The sequence below is a fragment of the Mesoplodon mirus genome, assembly GCF_964341445.2.
Source record: "Mesoplodon mirus genome assembly, chromosome: X".
Classification (NCBI taxonomy): Eukaryota; Metazoa; Chordata; class Mammalia; order Artiodactyla; family Ziphiidae; genus Mesoplodon; species Mesoplodon mirus.
The window spans coordinates 107353731-107379230 of record NC_138981.1 but is presented as its reverse complement, the minus strand read 5'-3'; the positions used below and the strand labels follow the sequence as shown (position 1 = coordinate 107379230).

Here is a 25500-nt window from a genome sequence, read left to right as displayed (position 1 = left end):
GGTATTTGTACACAGTTTTTAAAACATCCCTGCCTCAACAAATTTGAAATATGAACCAGAGATTCTAGGCCCTCATTTTGGCATGTGGTAAGCTGTTGCCATTTATCTAATGGGATATTATGAAATACTCAATAAATCTTTAAAATTATGATATATATTGTTCCAGTTCCCAAGAACTTTGCCCGAACGTCTGTGTGTGTGTGTCTGTGTGTCTGTGTCTGTGTGTGAGTTTTGGAGTCCAAATTCCCTAAGCAGCAATGGGGAATACAAAATTAGAGTGTCTAAAATAATTGGTCTAGAATTCTAGATGTTTTCCTTTTAAAGTCATTTTCCAGATTAGAGTGTTTTGTGGAGTCTGGCAACAACACCAACTTAGCCATTCACTAATTCTTCTCTCTCCCTGCTTGTCTCATGTGATCTAGCATCCATATCCATAAAAGTGTTTAGAGTTTTTATCCAAAAATAATGAGAAAAAATAGACACAAGAAGCCAGAGGAAAACAGAGCATCTACAGAAAGAGATGTGAGATTAATCATCACTATTTAGTTGTGGAATTAAATGACTTCCATTTTTCTTTTTCAAAATGGCCTAAAGAGCCTGCTGAGGCACTGGGAGGAAATCCACTGCAGCTGTTCTCACAACTGAGTCAAATCAGTTTTAGAGGAATATTTTTCCAGGAGGGACCTTTCATGCTTCCATTGTAAGACTTTAAAAGCACTAATAGAACAATTAGGTTAAACAAACTCATGTGAACCAATGCGGTAAACAGAATTTCATTTCAACTCTTGAGTATTATCTCTTTGATATAATAGGATATCTATGTACCACAAAAGCAGTCTACTTCTAAAGGTATCATTTCCTGGATAAGAAGCCCCATATGCAGTACATAAAATTCTCAGCCTATCTCCTGAAAAATGATGATTTATTTCTCTTTTTAATTACTAAAATGTTATAGCAGTATCCATGAGACACCATAATACCTGGCCAATTCCATAACAAAGCAAACTAGTGCTTTAGGCTTTATGTACCTATCTAGGCTCTCATCATACACATATTGATAGGTTTTCTTTTTTTTTAAATAATAGAATTCAGTCAAACTACAATTCATTTGGTGTATAAGTAAATGGAGTCAATCAAACAGCTGCTGGGTAGTTAGATACTAACAGATTGTCTTCAGAAAGGCTCTTGGTTTTATCAAGTTTGTCATATTTTTCTAAAGCATCTAAAGCAACTGATTTATGTCCAGCCAGTGATCATGCTTTCCTCTTAGTATAAAGTTCATTCATCTAAAAAGGACAAAAATAAAAAGGGCAAACAACAAACTATGAAAGGCAGTTTCAGCAAATATTATAAAGGCTTAATTTATTTGCCGTATTGTACCAATATAGTTTAATTTTTTAAAAACTCACTAAGGACCCCAGTAGATAAATGCACAAAAGCCATAAATAGTTCACAAAAGAGGATAAAGAACTAGCTAACACATGCAGAGGAAATATTCAACATCACTAATAATCAAGGAAATGCAAAGTAAAAGTGAAGATACCTTTAATTTACTTATTTCAAGTAGACATTAAAAATTAATACTCAAAGTTGACAAGGGTACAGCAAAAGGAGAGTGTTCCCATACATTGCTAATAGCAGGGTAAATCATTATAATCCTCCAAACCTTTTGACTCATTAATTCAACTTCTTGGAATCTACCCTAAGGAAATAATAAAAAATATCAAAGATGTTCATGTTATTTTTATTTGACTCCAGTTAGAATACTTGTAAATAGAAAGGGAAGAATATAAATACCCAATAATAGGGGAATGGGTGTGTAAATTATGGTACATCCACACTACACTGCTATTAAAAATGATAGTTACACAAATTCTACAGAAACATGCAAAAAACATCTACTGTGAAGGAAACAACATGAAAAAAAAATGTGTATATTATGACTGTAAAGAAATGGGCCAGAATGACAGCAGTCACTCTTACAGGCTGGTAGGATTATGGGGGAGATTCCTCCCTCAATTTTGCAAAGATGCAAGTGATCATGTTACTTTTAAAGCTTCCCCCCGCCCCCCAACAGTTCACTACTTAAATGTTTCTTAAGAAAAACAGACAGGTGAGAGAAGAATCAGCCAAGAATTCACATTTACTTCCTAAGTCCAATGTCTTCTGAGTCAGTCAATCTGCATTAAAATAAAAGGTCCTTATTAAGGGAAATTATTGTAATAATTCCAAAGAGTATGATCCCCCTTTTGCTAGCTGTTCTCCAGGTACTTGGTGGCCTCATTTGGTTTTGTCTGGTGTGCTATGAAGGCCTGTTTTCCTTGGGTAATATGCTCTGTACCCTTTAATTTTTTTTCTAGGGTGGAGTGAGCCTTTTTGGTGAAAGCCCCAACAGTTGCTATGAGTAGGACAAGTCTGTTTTCCGATTTGAGAGGGCAGCCATATATGATAAAGAACAAGATATGGAAAGAAAGTAACAGGAATAGAGGAAGAGGAAGAGAGGTTATCCTCAATGCATAGATGTATACACAGACCCACGGATTCAAAAGCAGTATTTTACTTAAACTACCCTATAATAGATTGGAATGAGTATGAAGGGTTGGGAAAAGGGAGGGGAAAGAAATGAAGGCAAGCTGATAGGAGGAGGAGTGATAAATAATGTAAACTTGGCTTTGAATATACCCACCATTTTGGGGGGCAATCAATTTAAGCTTCCCTTCAATTTCATATACAATCATGGGATTTTAGAGCTGGAAGAGCTCTTTGAGATAATCTAATCTCCTTTTATATTTAGGTAAACTAGAGGCCCCGAGAGAGGGAAGATGATGTACCTTAGGCCAGTATTCCAGATATTCTTCTGAAAGACAAAGTGGAATAGTGATCAAGAGTGTGGCCTTTGGAGACAGATTGTATGAATTGAAATCTCAGCTCTCCTGCTTACTAGCTGTGTGACCTTGGGCAAGTCACCTAACTGTTCTGTTCCTTGGTTTTCTTTATAAAATTGGTATAAAAGTAGTACCTACCTCATAGGGTGCTATAAGAATGAAAAGAGGTAATATATGAAAAGCATTTACAACAGTGTCTGGTAGACCTGATACCTGGTAACTGCCGTGAGTTAGCTGCTGCTGGGGCAGCTGCTGCTTTTGTTGTGATAATCCTGCCATTCCAAGGCCAGTGATTTCCCCATACTAAATTGTCTCTCCATAGCCTTATGTGACTAAAGAAATAAACATAAAACCTCCTTGGGTCTCCTCTGAAGTCACCTTGGAGTTTATCTTGTTAGCAAGTAGAAAGTGGAAAACATGAGGGTAAACCACAGGTGGTGACCTTTGAATTTATACTATGTGATCTATCTGAATGGATCTTCTGCAGTAGCAAAGATAATTGACTTCTTTGTTTTTTACTCTGTTACATTAGCAGCGTGCGTTTACCTACACAATTGCTTTTTTAAAAAAGTTTATCATTATCAAAATAATAGAGAAATTAAAAATTATTTTGATGTGAATTGCATTATATGTACCTTTGGTTTTTCTACGAGTTGATAATGTCATCGTCGTGTCTAAATGACATTGGCTTGTCAGTGGACCTCCAGGCACTGAATGAAAAAGTCAATTAAGCAGATATGAACCTATTCTTTACCTTAGAGTATTTAGAACAGCATCTTTTCAGAATTATTGTGTTTTCAAACTTTGTTACATTTAAAATATTAATCTCTTTCTTAATGTTTTATTTTCAAAAGGTGAACTAGTTTTGAGTAACGTCAAGCTTTGTCTCTCAAGACCTTGGTAAATCTCACAGTTGTATACTTTCACAGCTCTAGGCACACGATTATGTATGCCTCCGTATCATGTGTCTAAAGAGAGCTGGAGTATATCTTCTGCCATCTCTGTCCACTGACGTAGATTTTAACATAAGAAATTGTGGTTGAGGGCCAGGGAACAGGGAAAGATTATTTTCTCTTGGTTTTTACCAATTTGTGGTGTAAGAGTGTTTCCAAGGGACACTCAATGATTATAGCTGTGAATAGCTGTGATTAGAACTTCAAGAATGGTTATAGGAATCTCTCTCTCTCTCTTCTCATCTCATTTTCATGTTGCAAGTACACATACTGAGGGAAAGAAGAATGTCTAGATTTCCATACATAAAAATACAGGTGATTTTAACATGATAAATCATAGTAACTAAAGCACAACGTTAGGCATTAGAAGTGAGATGTTTTTCATTTTTAAATTTAACTTGTCAGGTTCGAGTGGTGTAAATTTATAACCAGCTGAGGCTTAAGAGGGAGCATTATTTTGGCCATACCTCTGCTGTGTTAATCCCAAGCAGAGTGAACCAAAGATTTTACTGAAAGAGCAAGTGAGAGATCAGAAGTGTGCTTTAGAAAATAAAATAATATCTATTTATCTCCTTATGATAACATTTTATCAAGCATGTTACTGTTATTTTTAATTATAAGGTCCTTGATTGATATTTTTGCATTATCAATGGCCTTATGTGGAAAATAACTCTCCACCCCTGCTCAGTAAACTTTCAGTCTTTAATGAACAAAGAACTGTATGTGTTGGTTACAATGAAGTGAAGTGAATTTTATTGATGCCTCCTTTTCTGGGTGAAAGCCCAATCTTCAGCTGCAACAATGCATCTCGGGAAGTCTGCTATTGGTACATTTCTCACTTTGCACTGTTTGTAGCTAAGTCAAGGTCTAAAATCCAGGCAACTGTTTACTTTCTGAAGAATATGCTATGGGAACCTAAGAAGAAAGAGATTAAAATTGGCTTTAGGGGCTCAATGGAATTTCAGTGGTTGTGGTGATGGTGTTAGTGATGAACAAATAAGCAGTCCTTTCCCAATATCTTCATCTTTGGTGCTCAAACGTTACTTTGTCTTTTTTTTTTTTTTGAGTCATTTCATTCTGCTTTGTAGTAGAGTTGTTTATTTATCACTTATATTACATAACAACTGTGAGTTCCTTGGGGGCAGAGGCTATGGCCTATTCATTTCTATATTCTCTCTGGCCCCTCTTGTGAGTCTTGGCAATGGTTTATTCACTTCATTTAACAGGTATTGATCAAAGGTCTACTATATGCAAGGCACTGTGCTCATTTTGGGGATATAGGAATGAATAGAACAGATAAAAATATCTACCTTCATAGAGGTTGCATTTTAGAGGGGAGAGACAGGTGGCAGACAATAAACAAAATATACAGTATATCATTTAGTGACAAGTGCTATGAAAGACAGGAAGGAGGATGAGAAATGATACTTTTCAGCGGTTCACAATGAGAGATTGCAAAGGCCCTGAGGTGGAATCGTGCCTGGTATTTTTGGAAACAGCAAGAAGGCTAATACATCTAGAGTGCATGAGATGGGGGAAATATCAGAGGATGAGTTTGGAGATGTTAGGGGAGGGAGAGGTGGACATTGTAGGGGTCCACCTAGGTCATTGTAAGGATTTCAGCTTTTATCTTAAAGGAAATAGGGTGCCATTGCTACTTGGTCATTGTAAGAATTTCAGCTTTTATTTTAAAGGAAATAGGGTGCCATTGCTACTTTTGAGCCAAGAAGAGACATGATACGACTTAGATTTACAAGCTTCATTCTGGCTGGAGTGTGGGGAAAGTGCTATAAGGGACTGATGGTGTAGCAGCGGATCAATTAGGAGGCTATTGCAATAATCCTGGTGTGGTAGTGGGGAAGTGGAGAGACGTTGTTGGATTCTGGATATATTTCAAAGGTAACACCTACAGGATGAACTGATGGGATTGCATGTGGGATGTGAAAGACAGGAATCAAGGATGACTTCAAGTAGTGTGGCCTGAGCAAACAGAAGAATGAAGTTGCCATTTGCCAAGGTGGAGAAGACTATGAAAGGAGCAGTTTGGGGAAGGGAAGCAGTTTTGAACATAGTAAGTTTGAGATGCCTTTTAGATATCCAAGTAGAGACACTGAGTAAGCAGTTGGATATTCAAGTCTATGGCTCAGGGGAGGGACCTATGCTGGAGCTACAGATTGGGGGACTGTGAGTATATAGTCAGTATGTGAAGCCATGAGATGGCATGAGCTTAGATTATTGTTGAATCATCAGTATATATTCATTTATAATACTTTATCTGCTTTCTCTCCAAGGATGCGCAACTCTGCTGTCAATTCAACCAAGCTAGGTGTCTCCGTGGGCCACTTAATGGAATTTGTAGATTCAGGAGTTAAATAGTTTTTACTATGTATGTGCCTAGAGTAGTGCTAAGTGGTATGGGGAACATAAAGAGGAATAAGACTCAGAGTCTGCCTTCAAGGACCTGGTTAGGGAACTAAGGCTTCAACTGGTGAAACTTTGCTCATACTACGAAGCATTATGTACCACTGAATGCATATCAGCCAATCGATAAGCTTTATTGAGTGATTTCAGTGTTCTTTTTTCTGTACATGCAATAGAAATTCCAAAAAGTGAGATACTGTACATGATAAAGGAGCCACTATCTAGATGCCTGAAGATTTCTTTGACAATGCATATGGTGAAGAGCTGAAGAAAAATAAGGGAGTCATTTTCACTGCAAAATAAAATCATGGCATTATTTGATTTCAAGCTAGGTTTCTTTAACATTGTATGAAAGGACCAAGTTGCAGAGTTGCAACAGTGGATGAAAATGATGATAAAATAATGCAGAGAATGAAAATAAGGACATTTTGACAGGACTTTAAACTTTTCAGAAGACTTTGACATCTCAGGTGGCGTTTGATCTTCTCAAACCACTCTGGGCTAAGTAAGGTGGATAATGCCTCTATGCGTCTTAAAGAGCCTTAGTGGCTCCTAGCTCAGCATTCTGTGGGGAAGGGGGGTTCTTTCCGTGATTTATCATGAAGTGTTAAATCTCTGTTTCTAAACCCAATTTAGATCCTGCTGTTCCTACACCAGTATACTCACCAGAAGTGTTGTTTATATCCTCTCGGTACTATGAAGAACAAAAATTTACCACCACCTAACTCATTAAAAATGCTCTGCAAGCCTGAGGCGCAGAAGCCACAGTATGAACACAGAGAGCTCAATCCCCCTTAAGGACACTTTATTTCATGAGCCTCTCTAACTCAGAATCATTCTCTTCCTCAGAGCCCCTTTCTTAAATGCAATATTAAACCAGAGGCAAGTATGTGTTTTTTTCTGAATGTAGTTCTCTTACCAGTTTTCATTTCAGATGTAGGATGTGCTGGGTTAATATTTGTACTTCTGGCCACTTTCAAGTCTTATCATGTTTTTTTAATCTGACCACAGACTTTAACATTAAAATCATGCACACACCATAGAGCAACGCTGTCCTTTATTTGCCTTCCAATACAAATATTTTTGAAGGCTCTCTTTCACCTTGAGTATTTTCTAATACTGCTACCTCCAGCTTAATCCTAACTGCTTGACAAGGTATGCGTGTAACACAGTGTTATTATTGCCTCCGGCTAGCTTCATGTCATCTAGTTTGTCTTTTGCTCCCCTCCTTTGATAGTATTATCAGGACCAATTGTGCATCGGCCAGATGCATTTTCTCACAAAAGGACAAATCTAAGACTTGTGTTTTTCCCTCTTTCTTTCAGGACTGCTTACATTAAAGGAGTTCCTTTTTTCATGAAACTGAGCTTGCTTAATCAGAGATGGAGCAAACAGACTGCAAACCCTATCAGCCTCTGTCAAAAGTCAAGCATGAAATGGACCTAGCTTATACTAGTTCTTCCGATGAGAGTGAAGATGGAAGAAAACCAAGGCAGTCATACAACTCCAGAGAAACTCTGCATGAGTATAACCAAGAGCTGAGGATGAATTACAATAGCCAGAGTAGGAAGAGGAAGGAAGTAGAGAAATCTACTCAAGGTATGTTTTTACTGGATTTTTATAGCTAATATTATTTCTCATTAGGGAATGTTTGTATACATAAACATAAGTTTCAAAAACAAATTTGCTGATGTTAACTGGTTAATAATTCGCGCTACTTACATATGCTTAGTGAATCTGTTTCATATGCCAATCCAGCTGAGGTTGTCCAATTGTGCATGAATTTGGATGCAACAATCCTCTTATCAGAGCATTCAAAATTTGTCTAATCCTACAAATAGCCATTTACAGACCGAAGGATAAATAATTTATAGTAAGATGAAAAGTAAACAGCTAAGTGCTTTTCAAGCCATTGCCTATATGGGACAAAAGTCTCAAATAAATATTTGGCATCTAAAAGAGCTTTAAAAAGGTTAGTGGGGACTACCAAGCAAAGGTCGAGAAAGTTTGTCCACAGAATGCTGAAACCTTGTGCAACACAGTCCTAAGGGAAGGTAAGAATTGGTTGGACCCCTTCCTACCACAGCCATAATGTGGGGCATATCCTTTGGACAGCCTTGGTTTTTCAATTATGGATTGACAAGACAGTTTCTAATAAATAGAAAACAGGTAGATAGAAATATTATTTCCTTATTTCTTTTCAATTGATAGATACACGGTATTAGACTATTTTAACTACACAGGGAAAAAAAGATACTGACATTGGCACAGGTTACTTTTTTAAAAAAAGAATAAGTCTGTGTTGAGATTTAAAAAAAATTAATTTGATTATCTAGATCAGTGGTTCTCAAAGCATGGACCCTGGACCAGCAGGAACAGCATCACCCACAGACTTGTTAGAAAGGCAAATTCTCAGGGACCACAACAAATCATGTAAAGTGTGGTTATTACAAATGAAAATTGCTGTATTCTAATTAGCATTGGAACCTTATGTTAGAAAAACTTTAAATGGAGCCACAGATTTAAGATATTCATACCAACATTTAGATATACACTAAATGTCTATATTAACTATGTTACTCATTTTTTAGCTCTTAACATACTTGCTAAAGGTCTTATATCTGTCTTTTCAAGTAATTCATTTTAATCTTCCCTATTTATTCAGCTAAAGACTGAAACTTTGTTATGAGTAATTTTATTCTTCTGCGTAACTGGAAATTGGAAAATGTCTTCTTATGGGAATTTTTTTGGGGGTGTTCTATTATGCTTTAAGAAATGTGTAGTTACCATTAAAATATTTCTCTATTAAGTTTGTCTTTACAGAATATGAACTTACAATTGTGACTAGTGGCTTATGGAATTGGAGTGTAGAGTGCTTGACCTAATAATGTTGTGAATTTAAATAAAAATGTATTTCTGGTGACAGTTTATTCTAAAAGTATAAGCAATTTTATATTAAGTCAATATAAAGAGCTAGCCAGCCTCGGATTTTGTCTCTCTGCATTGTGATCAAAATCAATTTTGAGACGAGAGAAGTTTGTCTTTAAAGATGTCATCCTCATTTCCTTTTAATAACCTATTATTACTCAATAAGCTTATTTTTTAACATCTTTATTGGAGTATAATTGCTTTACAATGTTGTGTTAGTTGCTGCTGTATAACACAGTGATGTTATACATATAGTATATGTATAACATATACTATATGTATATGTTATACATATACATACACAGTATACATATAGCTATATGTATACATATATCCCCATTTCTCCTCCCTCTTGTGTCTCACTCCCACACTCCCTATCCCACCCCTGTAGCTGGTCACAAAGCACTGAGCTGATCTCCCTGTGCTATGCGGCTGCTTCCCACTAGCTATCTATTTTACATTGGGTAGTGTATATATGTCCATGACACTCTCTCACTTCGTCCCAGCTTACCCTTCCCCATTCCCGTGTCCTCAAGTCCATTCTCTACATCTGCATCTTTATTCCTGTCCTGCCCCTAGGTTCTTCAGAACCATTTTTTTTTAGATCCATATATATGTGTTAGCATACGGTATTTGTTTTTCTCTTTCTGACTTACTTCACTCTGAATGATAGACTCTAGGTCCATCCACCTCACTACAAATAACTCAATTTCATTTCCTTTTATGGCTGAGTAATATTCCATTGCATATATGTGCCACATCTTCTTTATCCATTCATCTGTCGATGGACACTTAGGTTGCTGCCATGACCTGGCTATTGTAAATAGGGCTGCAATGAACATTGTGATACATGACTCTTTTTGAATTATGGTTTTCTCAGGGTATATGCCCAGTAGTGCGATTGCTGGGTCATATGGTAGTTCTATTCTTAGTTTTTTAAGGAACCTCCACACTGTTCTCCATAGTGGCTGTATCAATTTACATTCCCACCAACAGTGCAAGAGCCCTTTTCTCCACACCCCGACCAGCATTTATTGTTTGTACATTTTTTGATGACGGCCATTCTGACCGGTGTGAGGTGATGCCTCATTGTAGTTTTGATTTGCATTTCTCTAATGATTAATGATGTTGAGCATCCTTTCATGTGTCTGTTGGCGATCTGTATATCTTCTTTGGAGAAATGTGTATTTAGGTCTTTTGCCCATTTTTGGATTGGGTTGTTTGTTTTTTTGCTATTGAGCTGCATGAGCTGCTTGTAAATTTTGGAGATTAATCCTTTGCCAGTTGATTCATTTGCAAATATTTCCTCCCATTCTGAGGGTTGTCTTTTTGTCTTGTTTATGGTTTCCTCTGCTGTGTAAAAGCTTTTAAGTTTCATTAGGTCCCATTTGTTTATTTATGTTATTATGTCCATTTCTCTAAGAGGTGGGTCAAAAAGGATCTTGCTGTGATTTATGTCATAGAGTGTTCTGTTTATGTTTTCCTCTAAGAGTTTGATAGTGTCTGGCCTTACATTTAGGTCTTTAATCCATTTTGAGTTTATTTTTGTGTATGGTGTTAGGGAGTGTTCTAATTTCATTCTTTTACATGTAGCTGTCCAGTTTTTCCCAGCACCACATATTGAAGAGGCTGTCTTGTCTACATTGTATTTTCTTGCCTCCTTTATCAAAGATAAGGTGACCATAAGTGCATGGGTTTATCTCTGGGCTTTCTATCCTGTTCCATTGATCTATCTTTCTGTTTTTGTGCCAGTACCATACTGTCTTGATTACTGTAGCTTTGTAGTATAGTCTGAAGTCAGGGAGCCTGATTCCTCCAGCTCCATTTTTCTTTCTCAAGATTTCTTTGGCTATTCGGGGTCTTTTTTGTTTCCATACAAATGGTGAAAATTTTTTTTTAGTTCTGTGGAAAATGCCACTGGTAGTTTGATAGGGGTTGCATTGAATCTGTAGATTGCTTTGGGTACTATAGTCATTTTCACAATGTTGATTCTTTCAATCCAAGAACATGGTATATCTCTCCATCTGTTTGTATCATCTTTAATTTCTTTCATCAGTGTCTTATAGTTTTCTGCATACAGGTCTTTTGTCTCCTTAGGTAGGTTTATTCCTAGATATTTTATTCTTTTTGTTGCAGTGGAAAATGGGAGTGTTTCCTTAATTTCTCTTTCAGATTTTTCATCATCAGTGTATAGGAATGCAAATGATTTCTGTGCATTAATTTTGTATCTTGCGACTTTACCAAATTCCTTGTTTAGCTCTAGTAGTTTTCTGGTGCCAGCTTTAGGATTCTCTATGTATAGTATCTTTTATCTGCAAACAGTGACAGTTTTACTTCTTCTTTTCTGATTTGGATTCCTTTTATTTCTTTTTCTTCTCTGATTGCTGTGGCTAAAACTTCCAAAACTATGTTGAATAAAAGTGGTGAGAGTGGGCAACCTTGTCTTGTTCCTGATCTTAGAGTAAATGGTTTCAGTTTTTCACCACTGAGAACGATATTGGCTGTGGGTTTGTCATATATGGCCTTTATTATGTTGAGGTGTGTTCCCTATATGCCTACTTTCTGGAGGGTTTTTATCATATTTGGGAGTTGAATTTCGTTGAAAGCTTTTTCTGCATCTATTGGGATTAGAATATGGTTTTTATTCTTCAGTTTGTTAATATGGTGTATCACTTTTATTGATTTGCGTATATTGAAGAATCCTTGCATTCCTGGGATAAACCGCACTTGATCATGGTATATGATCTTTTTAATGTGCTGTTGGATTCTGTTTGCTAGTATTTTGTTGAGGAATTTTTTTTTTTTTTTATCAGTACACGGGCCCCTCACTGTTGTGGCCTCTCCCATTGTGGAGCACAGGCTCCTTGTTGAGGATTTTTGCATCTATGTTCATCAGTGATATTTGCCTCTAGTTTTCTTTTTCGGTGACATCTTTGTCTGGTTTTGGTGTCATGGTGTTGGTGGCCCTGTAGAATGAGTTTGGGAGTATTCCTCCCTCTGCTATATTTTGGAAGAGTTTGAGAAGGATGGGTGTTAGCTCTTCTCTCAGTGTTTGATAAAATTCGCCTGTGAAGCCACCTGGTCCTGGGCTTTTGTTTGTTGGAAGGTTTTTCATCACAGTTTCAATTTCAGTGCTTGTGATTGGTCTGTTTATATTTTCTATTTCTTCTTGGTCCAGTCTTGGAAGGCTGTACTTTTCTAAGAATTTGTCCATTTCTTCCAGGTTGTCCATTATATTGGCATATAGTTACTTGTACTAATCCCTCATGATCCTTTTTATTTCTGCAGTGTCAGTTGTTACTTCTCCTTTTTCATTTCTAATTCTGTTGATTTGAGTCTTCTCCCTTTTTTTCTTGATGAGTCTGGCTAGTGGTTTATTGTATTCTCAAAGAAACAGCTTTTGGTTTTATTGATCATTGCTATTGTTTCCTTCATTTCTTTTTCATTTATTTCTGATCTGATCTTTATGATTTCTTTCCTTCTGTGAACTTTGGGGTTTTTTTGTATTTCTTTCTCTAATTGCTGTAGGTGTAAGGTTAGGTTGTTTATTTGAGATTTTCTTGTTTCTTGAGGTAGGATTGTATTGCCATAAACTTCCCTCATAGAACTGCTTTTGCTGCATCCCATAGGTTTTGGGTCATTGTGTTTTCATTGTCATTTGTTTCTAGGTATTTTTTGATTTCTTCAGTGATCTTTTGGTTATTTAATAGCATATTGTTTAGCCTCCATGTGTCTTTATTTTTTACAGTTTTTTTCCTGTAATTGACATCTAGTCTCATGACCTTGTGGTTGGAAAAGATACTTGATATGATTTTGACGTTTTTAAATTTACCAAGGCTTGATTTGTGACCCAAGATATGATCTATCCTGGAGAATATTCCATGAGCATTTGAGAAGAAAGTGTATTCTGTTGTTTGTGGATGGAATATCCTATAAATCTCAGTTACCTCCATCTTGTTTAATGTATCATTTAAAGCTTGTGTTTCCTTATTTATTTTCATTTTGGATGATCTGTCCATTGGTGAAAGTGGGGTGTTAAAGTCCCCTATTATGATTGTGTTACTGTCCATTTCCCCTTTTATGGCTGTTAGCATTTGCCTTATGTATTGAGGTGCTCCTATGTTGGGTGCAAAAATATTTACAATTGTTATATCTTCTTTTTGGATTGGTCCCTTGATCATTATGTAGTGTCCTTTTTTGTCTCTTGTAATAGTCTTTATTTTAAAGTCTATTCTGTCTTATTTGAGAATTGCTACTCCAGCTTTCTTTTGATTTCCATTTGCATGGAATATCTTTTTCCATCCCCTCACTTTCAGTCTGTATGTGTCCCCAGGTCTGAAGTGGGTCTCTTATAGATGGCATATATATGGGTGTTTTTTCTGTATCCATTCAGCCAGTCTATGTCTTTTGGTTGGAGCATTTAATCCATTTACATTTAAGGTAGTTATCGACATGCATATTCCTATTACCATTGTCTTAATTGTTTTGGGTTTGTTATTGTAGGTCTTTTCCTTCTCATGTGTTTCCTGCCTAGAGAAGTTTGTTTAGCATTTGCTATAAAGGTGGTTTGGTGGTGCTGAATTCTCTTAGCTTTTGCTTGTCTGTAAAGTTTTAATTTCTCCGTCAAATCTGAATGAGATCCTTGATGTGTAGAGTAATTTTAGTTGTAGGTTTTTCCCTTTCATCACTTTAAATATATCCTGCCACTCCCTTCTGGCTTGCAGAGTTTCTGCTGAAAGATCAGCTGTTAACCCTATGGGGATTCCCTTGTATGTCATTTGTTGTTTTTCCCTTGCTGCTTTCATTATTTTTTCTTTGTATTTATTTTTTGATAATTTGATTAATATTTGTCTTGGCATGTTTCTCCTTGGATTTATCCTATATGGGACTCTCTGCACTTACTGGACTTGATTATTTCCTTTCCCATATTAGGGAAGTTTTCATCTATAATCTCTTCCAATATTTTCTCAGTCCCTTTCTTTTTCTCTTCTTCTTCTGGCACCCCTATAATTCGAATGTTTGTCCATTTAATGTTGTCCCAGAGGTCTCTGAGATGGTCCTCAATTCTTTGCATTCTTTGTTCTTTTTTCTGCTCTGTGGTAGTTATTTCCACTATTTTATCTTCCTGGTCACCCATCCTTTCGTCTGCCTCAGTTATTCTGCTATTGATTCCTTTTAGAGAATTTTTAATTTCATTTTTTGTGTTGTTCATCATTGTTTGTTTGCTCTTTAGTTCTTCTAGGTCCTTGTTAAATGTTTCTTGTATTTTCTCCATTCTATTTCCAATATTTTGTATATCTTTACTATCATTACTCTTATTTGTTTTTCAGGTAGACTGCCTGTTTCCTCCTCATTTGATTGGTCTGGTGGGTTTTTACTTCGCTCCTTCATCTGCTGTGTATTTCTCTGTCTTCTCATTTTGCTTAACTTACTGTGTTTGGGGGTCTCCTTTTCACAGGCTGCAGGTTCTTAGTTCCCATAGTTTTTGATGTCTGCCCCCAGTGGGTAAGTTTGGTTCAGTGAGTTTTGTAGGCTTCCTGGTGGAGGGGACTCGTGCCTGTGTTCTGGTGGATGAGGCTGGATCTTTTCTTTCTGGTGGGCAGGACTGCTTCCGGTGGTGTGTTTTGGGGTATCTGTGACCTTAGTATGATTTTAGGCAGCCTCTCTGCTAATGGGTGGGGTTGTGTTCCTGTCTTGCTATTTGTTTGGCATGGGGTGTCCAGCACTGGTTCTTGTTGGTCGCTGAGTGGAGCTGGGTCTTACTGTTGAGACAGAGATCTCTGGGAGAGCTCTCACTGCTTGATATTATGTGGGGCCAGGAGGTCTCTCATGGTCCATTGTCCTGAACTCAGCTCTCCGACCTCAGAGTCTCAGGCCTGACACCTGGCTGCAGCACCAAGACCCTGTCAGCCACATGGCTCAGAAGAAAAGGGAGAAAAAAAAAAAAAAATAAATAAATAAAATAAAATAATTAAAATTTAACAAACGTTTAAAAAGTAATTTAAAAAAAGGAAGAGAGCAACCAAACGAATAATCAAATCCACCAATGATAACAAGCGCTAAAAACTATACTAAGATAGACAAAAAAATCAGAAACTACTGAGTCGTTTACAGCTAACCCCAAGTCTACAGTTGCTCCAAAAATCCACTGCCTCAATTTTGGGATGATTCGTTGTCTATTCAGGTATTCCACAGATACAGGGTACCTCAAGTTGATTGTGGAGATTTAATCCGCTGCTCCTGAGGCTGCTGGGAGAGATTTCCCTTGCTCTTCTTTGTTCGCACAGCTCCTGGGATTCAGCTTTGGATTTGGACCCGCCTCTGTGTGTAGGTCACCCTCTGAGGTCTGTTCTTCGCTCAGACAGGACGGGGTTAAAGGAGCGGCTGATTCAGGGGCTTTGGCTCACTCAGGCCGGGGGAGGGAGCAGTATGGAATGCGGGGCAAGCCTGTGGCGGCAGAGGCCAGTGTGACTTTGCAACAGCCTGAGGCGTGTCGTGTGCTCTCCCGGGGAAGTTGTCGCTGGATCACGGGACCCTGGCAGTGGCGGGCTGCACAGGCTCCCAGAGGGGAGGTGTGGAGAGTGACCTGTGCTTGCACACAGGCTTCTTCGTGGCTGCAGCAGCAGCCTTAGCATTTCATCCTGTCTCTGGTGCCCGTGCTGATAGCCGTGGCTTGCACCTGTCTCTGGATCTTGTTTAGGCGGTGCTCTGAATCCGCTCTCCTCGCGCATCCTGAAACAATGGTCTCTTGCCTATTAGGCAGGTCCAGATTTTTTCCCAGACTCCCTCCCGGCTAGCTGTGGTGCACTAGCCCCTTCAGGCTGCGTTCATGCAGCCAACCCCAGTCCTCTCCCTGTGATCTGACCGAAGCCCAAGCCTCAGCTCCCAGCCCCCGCCTGCCCCGGCGGGTGAGCACACAAGCCTCTCGGGCTGGTGAGTGCTGGTTGGCACCGATCCTCTGTGCGGGAATCTCTCCTCTTTGCCCTCCGCACCCGTGTTTCCGTGCTCTCCTCTGTGGCTCCGAAGCTTCCCCCCCGCGGCCCACCCCCTATCTCCACCAGTGAAGGGGCTTCCTAGTGTGTGGAAACTTTTCCTCCTTCACAGCTCCCTCCCAGAGGTGCAGGTCCCATCCCTATTCTTTTGTCTCTGTTTTTTCTTTTTTCTCTTGCCCTACCCAGGTACGTGGGGAGTTTCTTGCCTTTTGGGAGGTCTGTGGTCTTCTGCCAGCGTTCAGTAGGTGTTCTGTAGGAGATGTTCCACATGTAGATGTGTTTCTGATATATTTGTGGGGAGGAAGGTGATCTCCACTTCTTACTCCTCCACCATCTTGAAGTGCTCTCTACTCATTAATTTTTTATTTAGCACTTGCTGTGTGTTAGGCCTCAAGTCACATGCTGGGGATGGAGATGACCATGATAGTTTCTGCTTGTAGGAAACTCATATTGTGGTGGAGAAAATAGATATCCAACAAATCATTACAATTAAATGTAATAAGTACTTTTACAGATAAAGTGCTATGGAAGTACATGGGTGAGTCAGGGTCCATAGAAAGGTGATATTTGATCAAGGTCTTAACATTTGAATAAGAGTTTACTAGGAAAAGGACATTCCAAGAGGGTAGATTAGCAGGTGCAAAAGCATAAAACTGTGAAAAGGCCTAGGATGATGAAACTTTCAATATGAAAAGAGTGAGGTGCCTTGGCGCCAGATGACAAAAAGTCTTGCATGCCCAATTTAGGAGTTCCTTTTTTTCCTTAAACTTTTTTTTTTTAAAGCTTTTAAGTGATAGAGAATTTCACGATGAATTATAATTTTTAGGATGATAATTGTAGAAGCGAATTGTAGATGTGTAAGCAGCCGTATAGAAGATTGATTGCAATTGGGGGAAATTGGGTGCAGGGAGACAATCTATGAAGGAACTGAATTAGCCCAGGGTAAGAATGGTGATGAATGTCTAAGCTCTGGCTGTATCAGTAGAGGTGAAGAAACATATTCAAGAGGTATTAGTGTGGTAGAATTGATAAGAGTAATTGATTACTTGTCGAGGTTGAAAGAGATAACAGAGTCAAGGATGACTCTAAATTTCAAGGTTGGAAAACTGGGAGGATGGCGATCCATTTACCAAGAGAAGTAAAATACGAGTGGGTTTGGAAGGGAAGAGAATGAGTTTCTTTCTGAACATGTTAAATTTAAGTTGCTTGGGTGGCATCCAGGTGGATTTTCTTGTCAAGCAGTTGTTAATGTGTGCCTAGAGTTCAGGAACGATCTGGACTGTTGATATAAGTAGATTTGAATTCACAGGTTTCTTATAGTAGGAGATGCCTGGGGATGGATGAGATTACCCAGGTAGAATGTGTAGAGTGAGACCTGAAAATAGTCAAGGACAAAAACCTGATTCTGTCATGAACTGAAATAAACATGTTTTCAACCTATTTAAATTTTTACCTAGCACCATCCTTTGCTATATTGACTTATGTAAAATATAAAGATCCAGGAGGTGAAGGTCTAGAAACTTAGGGTCTTCTTGCCACTGACTTCATGATCTTTAGAGACACCTAGGAAGGAAAATATGTGCCTCTTTGGGGGAGAAATGAATTAACCTACATTAGGCAAAATTGTGGGCCCCATGATCATCTTTTTTGTGAAGTCTGGAATCCTCTTTGTTGTTCTAGTCCATATATTGCTACCTATGTGTAAAAAAAAATGTTGATTTTCACAAATATATGGTAGCATCTTGCATCAACCTAGCTAAAGGTGAGCCTGACATTATTTTTAAGGAGTAAAATTCTCAGAAAATCATTGAGTTTTAAGATAGGAAGGAAGAAAGGTAACATAGTGTTGATTGGGCACCTGCTCCAGTGACAGACACTGTGCTAGATGCCTTTTAAGCTCACCAGCTGTACAGCCTTAAGCAAGTTACTTTAGCCCTCTGAGCCTGTAAAGTTCCCTGCAAAGTTGACTTCATCATCATCATCATCATCAACACCATAATCACAATAATAAAAATAAAAGTAGTAATAATAATAATAATAAAACTTGAATAGTACCTGCTCTGTTCCAGGACTCTGCTACATGCTTAAATTTACTGCTCATGCATGCCTTATGAGATATGAAATGTTATCTCCAGTTTACCAATGAGGTAACTGAAGCTTGGAGAGAAGTACTTTTCCAGTTTCTGCAGCTAAGAAGTAGTAAGAGTTGGGTTTGGAAATCAAGTCTGTGACTCTCGTATGTACATCATGAGGTTGTGATGTGGATTAATTGTGATCATAAGTGTGAAAGTTTTTAGGGACTCAGTAATTGTTAGTTTCCCTTCATTTCCTTCCCTAAAAGCCTTGTCAACCTCTTTGTGTTCCGATGACCAAGGGTTTAGGAGGTTTAAAAAGGCTTTCTGTTCTGATTTTCTTTAGTAAAGGGTAGATGGTATGCTATGTAATTTTTAATGAAATATTCCTGAGTCTGTTTGTTGTTTTCCACTTTTTAGGGAAGTTACTGTGTCATTCAATTCAGGGCTTGTTGGGGGGAAACACTAATAAGAGGAAATACTTGATCCCATTTGACAGTATCTTCATATTCTTATCTTTATTTGCCAAGAAAGCAGAATCCCCCCTCCACCATGTACACAGAGTGCTGGATTTTAAAACTGGTTTTCTTATTTTCCAAAAGCTTTCGAATTAAGAGATGGACACTAATCTAATATTATTCACAATTCTTTGCTAATAGGATGAATGAGGCTTAGGCAAGCTTACTTTATATGATTTTTGATAGGTCTAATAGCAGGTGTACATTTCCTGGAGGCACACAGGCTAGCAACTCTTCCCAAGCAGCCTCAATTCCAAGGGAGGCATCCGTTAACTAAGAAATTAGTAAAAAACAAATGGAAAAAAATATGGATATATAAATCAAGGATAATAATTTTAGTTATGAGAATTGCCCTATAATTTTTATAACAGGTAAGATTAGTTTTGAGTATAGCCGTTTTACTGAAAAGTAATTATGAATGAAAGTCACCCATGCATAAAAAAAGGTATATGGAGGACCTATTACAAATCCCAGAAGATCGTAGACTCCTGAGATACTGCAGCTGACACAGACATTTCATTTCTCCCTTCTTAACGTCTCTTTTGTGGCTTCTCTTTCTCCTACTATGGTTTTTGTTTGTTTGGTTGTTTTCTGCTTTCTGTATTACAACCTAAACCTAAATCTCACATTATCGCCATCTGGTGGATAAAAACTAAAACTGCCAATCTGTATTTACCAAGATTACATGGGAGCAAAGCTTATCTGTCATCCATCTATCCATCCATCCATTTTTTCAGTTACTCATTTATGCATCAAACATTCATTTAGTGTCAACTGTTCCAGGTACTTTGTTAGGTGAATGCAGTTCATCTTGAAACAAATGGGCACAAGTGACTATTATTTTCCTCTTAATTGCCCCTGGCTAATAAGCCACTTCATCCCACAGCAGAAGCTGCTCAAACAGTATTGCCACTTGTGGGTTCAAGGTGTAGACAGAAGCCCAGATTTGAAAAGCACATTTCTTGACTCTTATTTCAAGCACTTAGCAGTAGTATAAACTATTGTTGGCTGATGTCTAAACAGTTTGGATAACAGTTCCTACAAAAATTTTGAAAGAACTCAACCTCAGAATCTGTATTTATGTGGTAAATATCACAGATGTCAGGTGTAATATAATGTAGCAAGGCCTATGAAATGAAAATTTCAACAGCATTTGATCACCTGTGATGAATTTTATGCTGTAAGCATGTTATGCCTCTAGTTGTCACAAGTTTCTAGCATAAAAATCTATAATGACTGCCCCAAAAATTAAACTCTAAGAGAAAAGTAAATTATTTAGCAACATCTCCAATTTGCTCATGTCTTTCAGCCAGCATAATTTGTTCATGAAAACTTAATCAATAAACAGTTATTTATGTAGCGTCTAAAACTGGTATGGGATATCAGCGGCACTTGTGCCACTGCTCTCTCTACCTGTCCCATGGCAGACATCCCTGATCAAACAGTGGTGCTCTTTCTTGTTGAGCCCAACTGCGGCCTCACATCCTTATCAACACAGCATTCCATGTAAACATTGTCAGTCAATTAGAGTTGGCAAGAGAGATGAAACCTATTTCCTATCTGTGGTCTGCTTATCTGTGCCAAGTTCTGTGTTAAACTCTGAAGATATAAATGAATAAGAAGCAATCTTTGCCCTCAAAGAATTCAGAGTACGTTTAGGAAAGCAGGTATAAACCAGCTACAGTGCTGCAGTATGATTGATGTTGCAATAGTGGTGTAGGTAAAGTATTATGAGAGTCTAGAAGCTAGAAACATGTACTCTCTTTGGGGAATGATAATGATGATTATAAGTGAAATATCTAACATTCATTAAGCACTAGGCATTGAGTAAGGCACTTTAGATGGATTATGTTATTTAATCTTCCCAATATGCTATGAGGTTGGGATCATTGTTATCCCCATTGTAAAGATGAGAAAAGTGAGGCACAGAGATGCTAAATAACTTGCCCAATATTACAGAGGTAGTAAGTCATAGGACTGGGATTGGAACCCAGGCAGTCTGACATTAGATCCAACTGCTGTATGCAGAGATTGCTCCAAATTCAGATCTTAAGTTCAAGGAAATGGTGTCACTGTGTGTGTGTGTGTGTGTGTGTGTGTGTGTGTGTGTAATCATCTAGAAATAGATGGTTTCTGAAGTAGTGAGAGTAGAAAAAATCATCCAGTGAGAATATGTACAGTCAGAAATAAAGAGAGCCAAATATAATACCCTGAGAAACATCTGAATTTAAAGTAGTGGGCAGAAGAAAAGAGTTGGTCTTGAGACGTCAGAGAAGAATCAAGGGGAAGTGGTATCACATAAGCTAAGGGAAGAGGCTTTCCAGTGGGAAGATGTGACTAAATAGTCAAACACTTCAACAAATAGAATGAAAATTGAGAAAAAGCAATAAAACAGGCAATTAGAAGGTCATTTCTGACTTTAGACCAGAGATTCTCTACCTTGGTTGGACATTAAAATTACCTAGGGAGTTTTACAAATCCCAGTGCCAACACTGCTCCTCAGACCAATTAAATCAGAATTTTCAGTGGTGGGTCCCAGGCATTAAAAAAATCTCCTCAGGGAATTCCAATGTGCATTCAGATGAGGATCCACTGCCTTAGAGTAAACAGTTTCAATAATCTTAGAGAAAGACACCAAATCCAAGGATTTGAAGAGTGAGTACAACTGGATATAATGACTGGAATAAGGCTCTACTGGAGAATGTTTCGGAATCTCAGGTGGAAGGAAAGGCTTTGAAAGGGTTCATTGCTTCCTCTGAGACAGGAAGTAAATTCCAAAACGGAGTGGCAAATGTTGAAGTTCGAGCCTTGGATAAAGGAGGGGAAGGTTGTCTGCTGAAAGCGTGCATCAAGTCAACAGCTTCAGATGAGTAATGAGGGAGGTTTTTGACCTGGCCAAGATGGAGTGTACATACATACCTGCAGCTCAGGTGACGCAGGACGGAAGATGGAGATGTGGGAATATTAATGACGATAAATATCATTGACCACTATGTGTCAAGTAGTCTGCTGAGTGGGTTCACATATCGCTTGTATTTAGTCCTTGTCATAACCCTATGATGTAGTGATAATCATCATGACCCCTATTTTATAGAAGTACATAGCTTGAGTAAATAGCAGAGCTAAAAATTAAATCCGTGACTGATGTTCTTTCCACTACATTATTAGGTGCAGCCCTAGTACATGATGTCCACACTGTGCTCCATGCTTTCAATATGTGTTCTCATTTGAAAAAATGGTTTCCAAACAGTATTGAGTGCCAACTTGAAGTTGGAAATTCTTTATTTTGGGGGGTGCCACTCTGTAACAGATTTAAAGGAGATAGGGTATTTACTTTATGTGTTAAAGTTTCTTCTTCTAATGAAAAGAGAACTCCAGACTCTGCTCCATATTGTTACCGGTGATCTTTGTAAAAACACAAATCAGATTACACCATTCTTCTGAAAATCCTTCAGCACATCCCAATGTCCAGAGAAGTGGTTCTTCACAGCAGGGGGCAGAGGGGGGCGCACTACTAAATGCTTTGAGAGTCTAGTCAAAGCTCTGTATCTTCTTTGCAGAAAAAAATGCACACACACACAATATCTGCCGTGTATTTCAAGGGTTTCAGGGAGCTTGAAGTCATTCTACATCCATGGACCATGGGTTAAGATTCTCTAAGGGAATTTCATCTCCTCTGAGTTAATGCAACTTAGATCTTCCACGATCTAGTACTAAAAGTAGAAGCTACAAGGAGAAGCTGTTGGGGGTGGAAGACTCAGCCTCTGAATTTCACCTTCCCTTGGCACTCAGTCACCTTGATTTATTATGTTCATCATCAGCTAGGAAGTTTTCTACCCAGTGCTAAATCCACAGGTGGTCTGCATTTTGTTTCCGACAAGAGAGACAATATTTCCTTATATAGACATGTATATAACACACCCCTACATACAAACGATTTTAAGTTAGGCTGATATGTACAAAAATATATATTGCACAGGTAAGTTTGGAAGCCAACTTTGGAGAAGGGAAGGGAACCAAATAGGTGGAAAATTGGAGGAAGGATATTTACAGTGATGCACTATAGAAGTTGTACCTTCATGCAACCTTCAGGAAGTCCTCATTTCTGTAAAACTCCCCTTTGCTCTTCATTTAGCCACGAGTATAGGTAGCCAAAGTCAGTCACAATTCGTCGCTTCCTAGATACCAAGTCATTATCAAATGGGAGGTTCACCTAGTAGGGCTAAATTTCATGGAAGTAATTCTCTATATAGATTCTTTTTTTTTCTTTTTTTTTTTTTTTTTTTTTTGCGGTATGCGGGCCTCTCACTGTTGTGGCCTCCCCCGTTGCGGAGCACAGGCTCCGGATGCGCAGGCCCAGCGGCCATGGCTCACAGGCCCAGCCGCTCCGCGGCATATGGGATCCTCCCAGACCGGGGCACGAACCCGTATCCCCTGCATCGGCAGGCGGACTCTCAACCACTGCGCCACCAGGGAGGCCCTATATAGATTCTTAAACTAACTTTATAAAACAATACGCAGTTACCACTAATTATAGACATATTACACAGTGTGGTTTTACCTCTGACCATCTCTCTGGTTGATGGACACTCTTTATCCAGGAATAGCTAGGTCAGTTTCCCAATTCTTCAGACTTGCTGCTTCTGAGGCTACATGGCCTTTTGCTCTCAGTCTGAAAATATCTCATCTCTGCACACTCATCCATTCAACTGCCTATCCCTGAGCCCACTTTGCTTAATACTTTGTTTAACCCTTTAATGCTTCTTTCTCAATCTAGATTAAAACCTACACCACAGTATGGAGAATAATTCTGGTGTTTTCTTCTCAAATAACTCTTTACTCAGTGGAATTATGTATTTTCCTTTGAGGATCTACATGATTTCAGAAGGAAAAGACTGGCTCCCTGGCTGAGTGTCACAGAAATGACTATGCCCTGGGAAACAAAGCAACTGTCCTCTTTTTAGGTGCATAATTTGGTTCCTCTTTTTGAACTGCTTCAGCTACAGGGCAGGCTCAAAGGGGATATATACCCTGGGGTTGTGAAGACTGGGGAAAAAAAGCTTTGTTCTTTTCCTTTTAACTCTTTAGGGCCCATTTATTATATGGTTAACACAAAGGCCAGACAAGGGTAAGTCAGATCATTTGAATGACAAACATGATAGATAACATGGCTGAGGCAGAGAGACTATTGAAGATTGATGAAAAAGGGAGGTTGGTGAAATATAGAAGAAAGCAGTTGCTAAACCTAAAAAGTGAAGTGAAGGGGCATGGATTTGTTTCAATACATAACAGAGAAGCTGTGGCATCTTGAAGGATTCATAGAGTTGATTGAGACTATATTCATGTTACATGTTGCTTCTCTTTTATTACAAAGATTTGAACAAGATTTCAGAATTGGCATTTGAAAATGTAGCTTTATATTTCTGTGAACAGCAAAAAAACAGTTTTAAATATTTGCAAAGGAATGACTGTGAGGTATGCCAACATGTCCTGTGAGGAAATTGCCCTGTCAGAAAACGGTTATTCTGCTTTTTTGGTCATCTGTGATGCAGAACTAGCTCCATATACAAATAAGTTCTATTTATTATCTACAGCACTTTTCTTTCTCATTATAATTCTGAAAGGGTCTAGAGGTGACAGAAGATAAATCTTGAATCTTCTGGAACCTTGGAAATAGTCTCATTTGAAGCCTTCATACTAAAAGCTGAGGATTCTGCTGTCCTGTCAGTATAAACTGAACCATATGCAGTGCTATTTTGGTGCCAGTCATTCCTGTAACACATGAAGTATTTAATTTTATTAATCTTGAGCCTTTAACTGTTTGAGCAAATGACCGTTTGTGTCTTGTCATGTAAGAAAAAGTTAGAAATGAGCTCAAAGGCAAAAAAAAAAATGAAATTAATAAAGGACACGCCCAAACCTTTCATAGAATTTAAAGGTGTAAGGTAAGATTCATTTCTCTACCTTCAACTAAGACATTTACAAGGCTTCGATACTAAAGTCCAATTATGTCTAATGGTTCAAGTCTAGAGTTTCAAGAACACTTTAAAAAATTATCACATTGACATACAAGTAGGCTGAATGCTAATGTGTCTGAAATTAATCAATAAATATGGTCCAAAACCACCTTCACTAATTGGAAAAAAAGTAATCTGTGGTATTGAAAAATGAGAGAGTCACAGGAAATGCAGAATTTTATTGTACATTTTCTATGTATAAATACACATATTTATATCATATACTTTGTGATCATCATTTATATGTATGTAACATAATTTATAGTTTTATATTTATATAATTTATATATGTAACTTAAAGAAACAGTGAGGTAGATTAATTTTTAATGGAATGGCTCTCTGATTTTTTTCCTATTGATTGCATTTTCTTAAGCAAGACATACTTGTATATAATAATGGAGAGGCAAAACAGAAGAGAAGCTATATGAAGTAGCATCTAAAATTCGAACATGGATACATGCCTCCTGTTTTTCCCATAGTTTCCCACTCCAAATGCCCTAAGCTCCAAGTACTCTCAGCAAGTGTTAGTGGCTGGCAAACTATGTGTTTCTCAATTGTTCCTCTCAAACTACCTCTTATATAGATGGCAATAAAGCTGATTTCTGCTACATCCTAACTGTAACACATTGCCAAGTCCATCAGTCAGCATGCTGTTTCCAAGCCACACTGTGATTGGCAGGGCCAGTATATATGGTCAATGGGCTATGCAACCTG

At 38.1% G+C, this 25500-nt stretch overlaps 1 protein-coding gene across 3 annotated transcripts in view; it reads left to right on the top strand.

Annotated features, from left to right (window-relative positions):
- Nucleotides 1-7641: 7641 nt before the first annotated feature.
- The window catches only part of TENM1 (teneurin transmembrane protein 1), a gene marked incomplete at both ends in the record, with an annotated part of 603322 nt that continues 585463 nt past the window's right edge, over nt 7642-25500 (top strand). For all 3 annotated transcript variants that reach the window (XM_082610702.1, XM_082610701.1, XM_082610700.1), the window contains one exon: nt 7642-7858. In XM_082610702.1, the coding sequence (XP_082466828.1) occupies nt 7642-7858 (217 nt within the window). The remainder of the gene's footprint in view (nt 7859-25500) is intronic.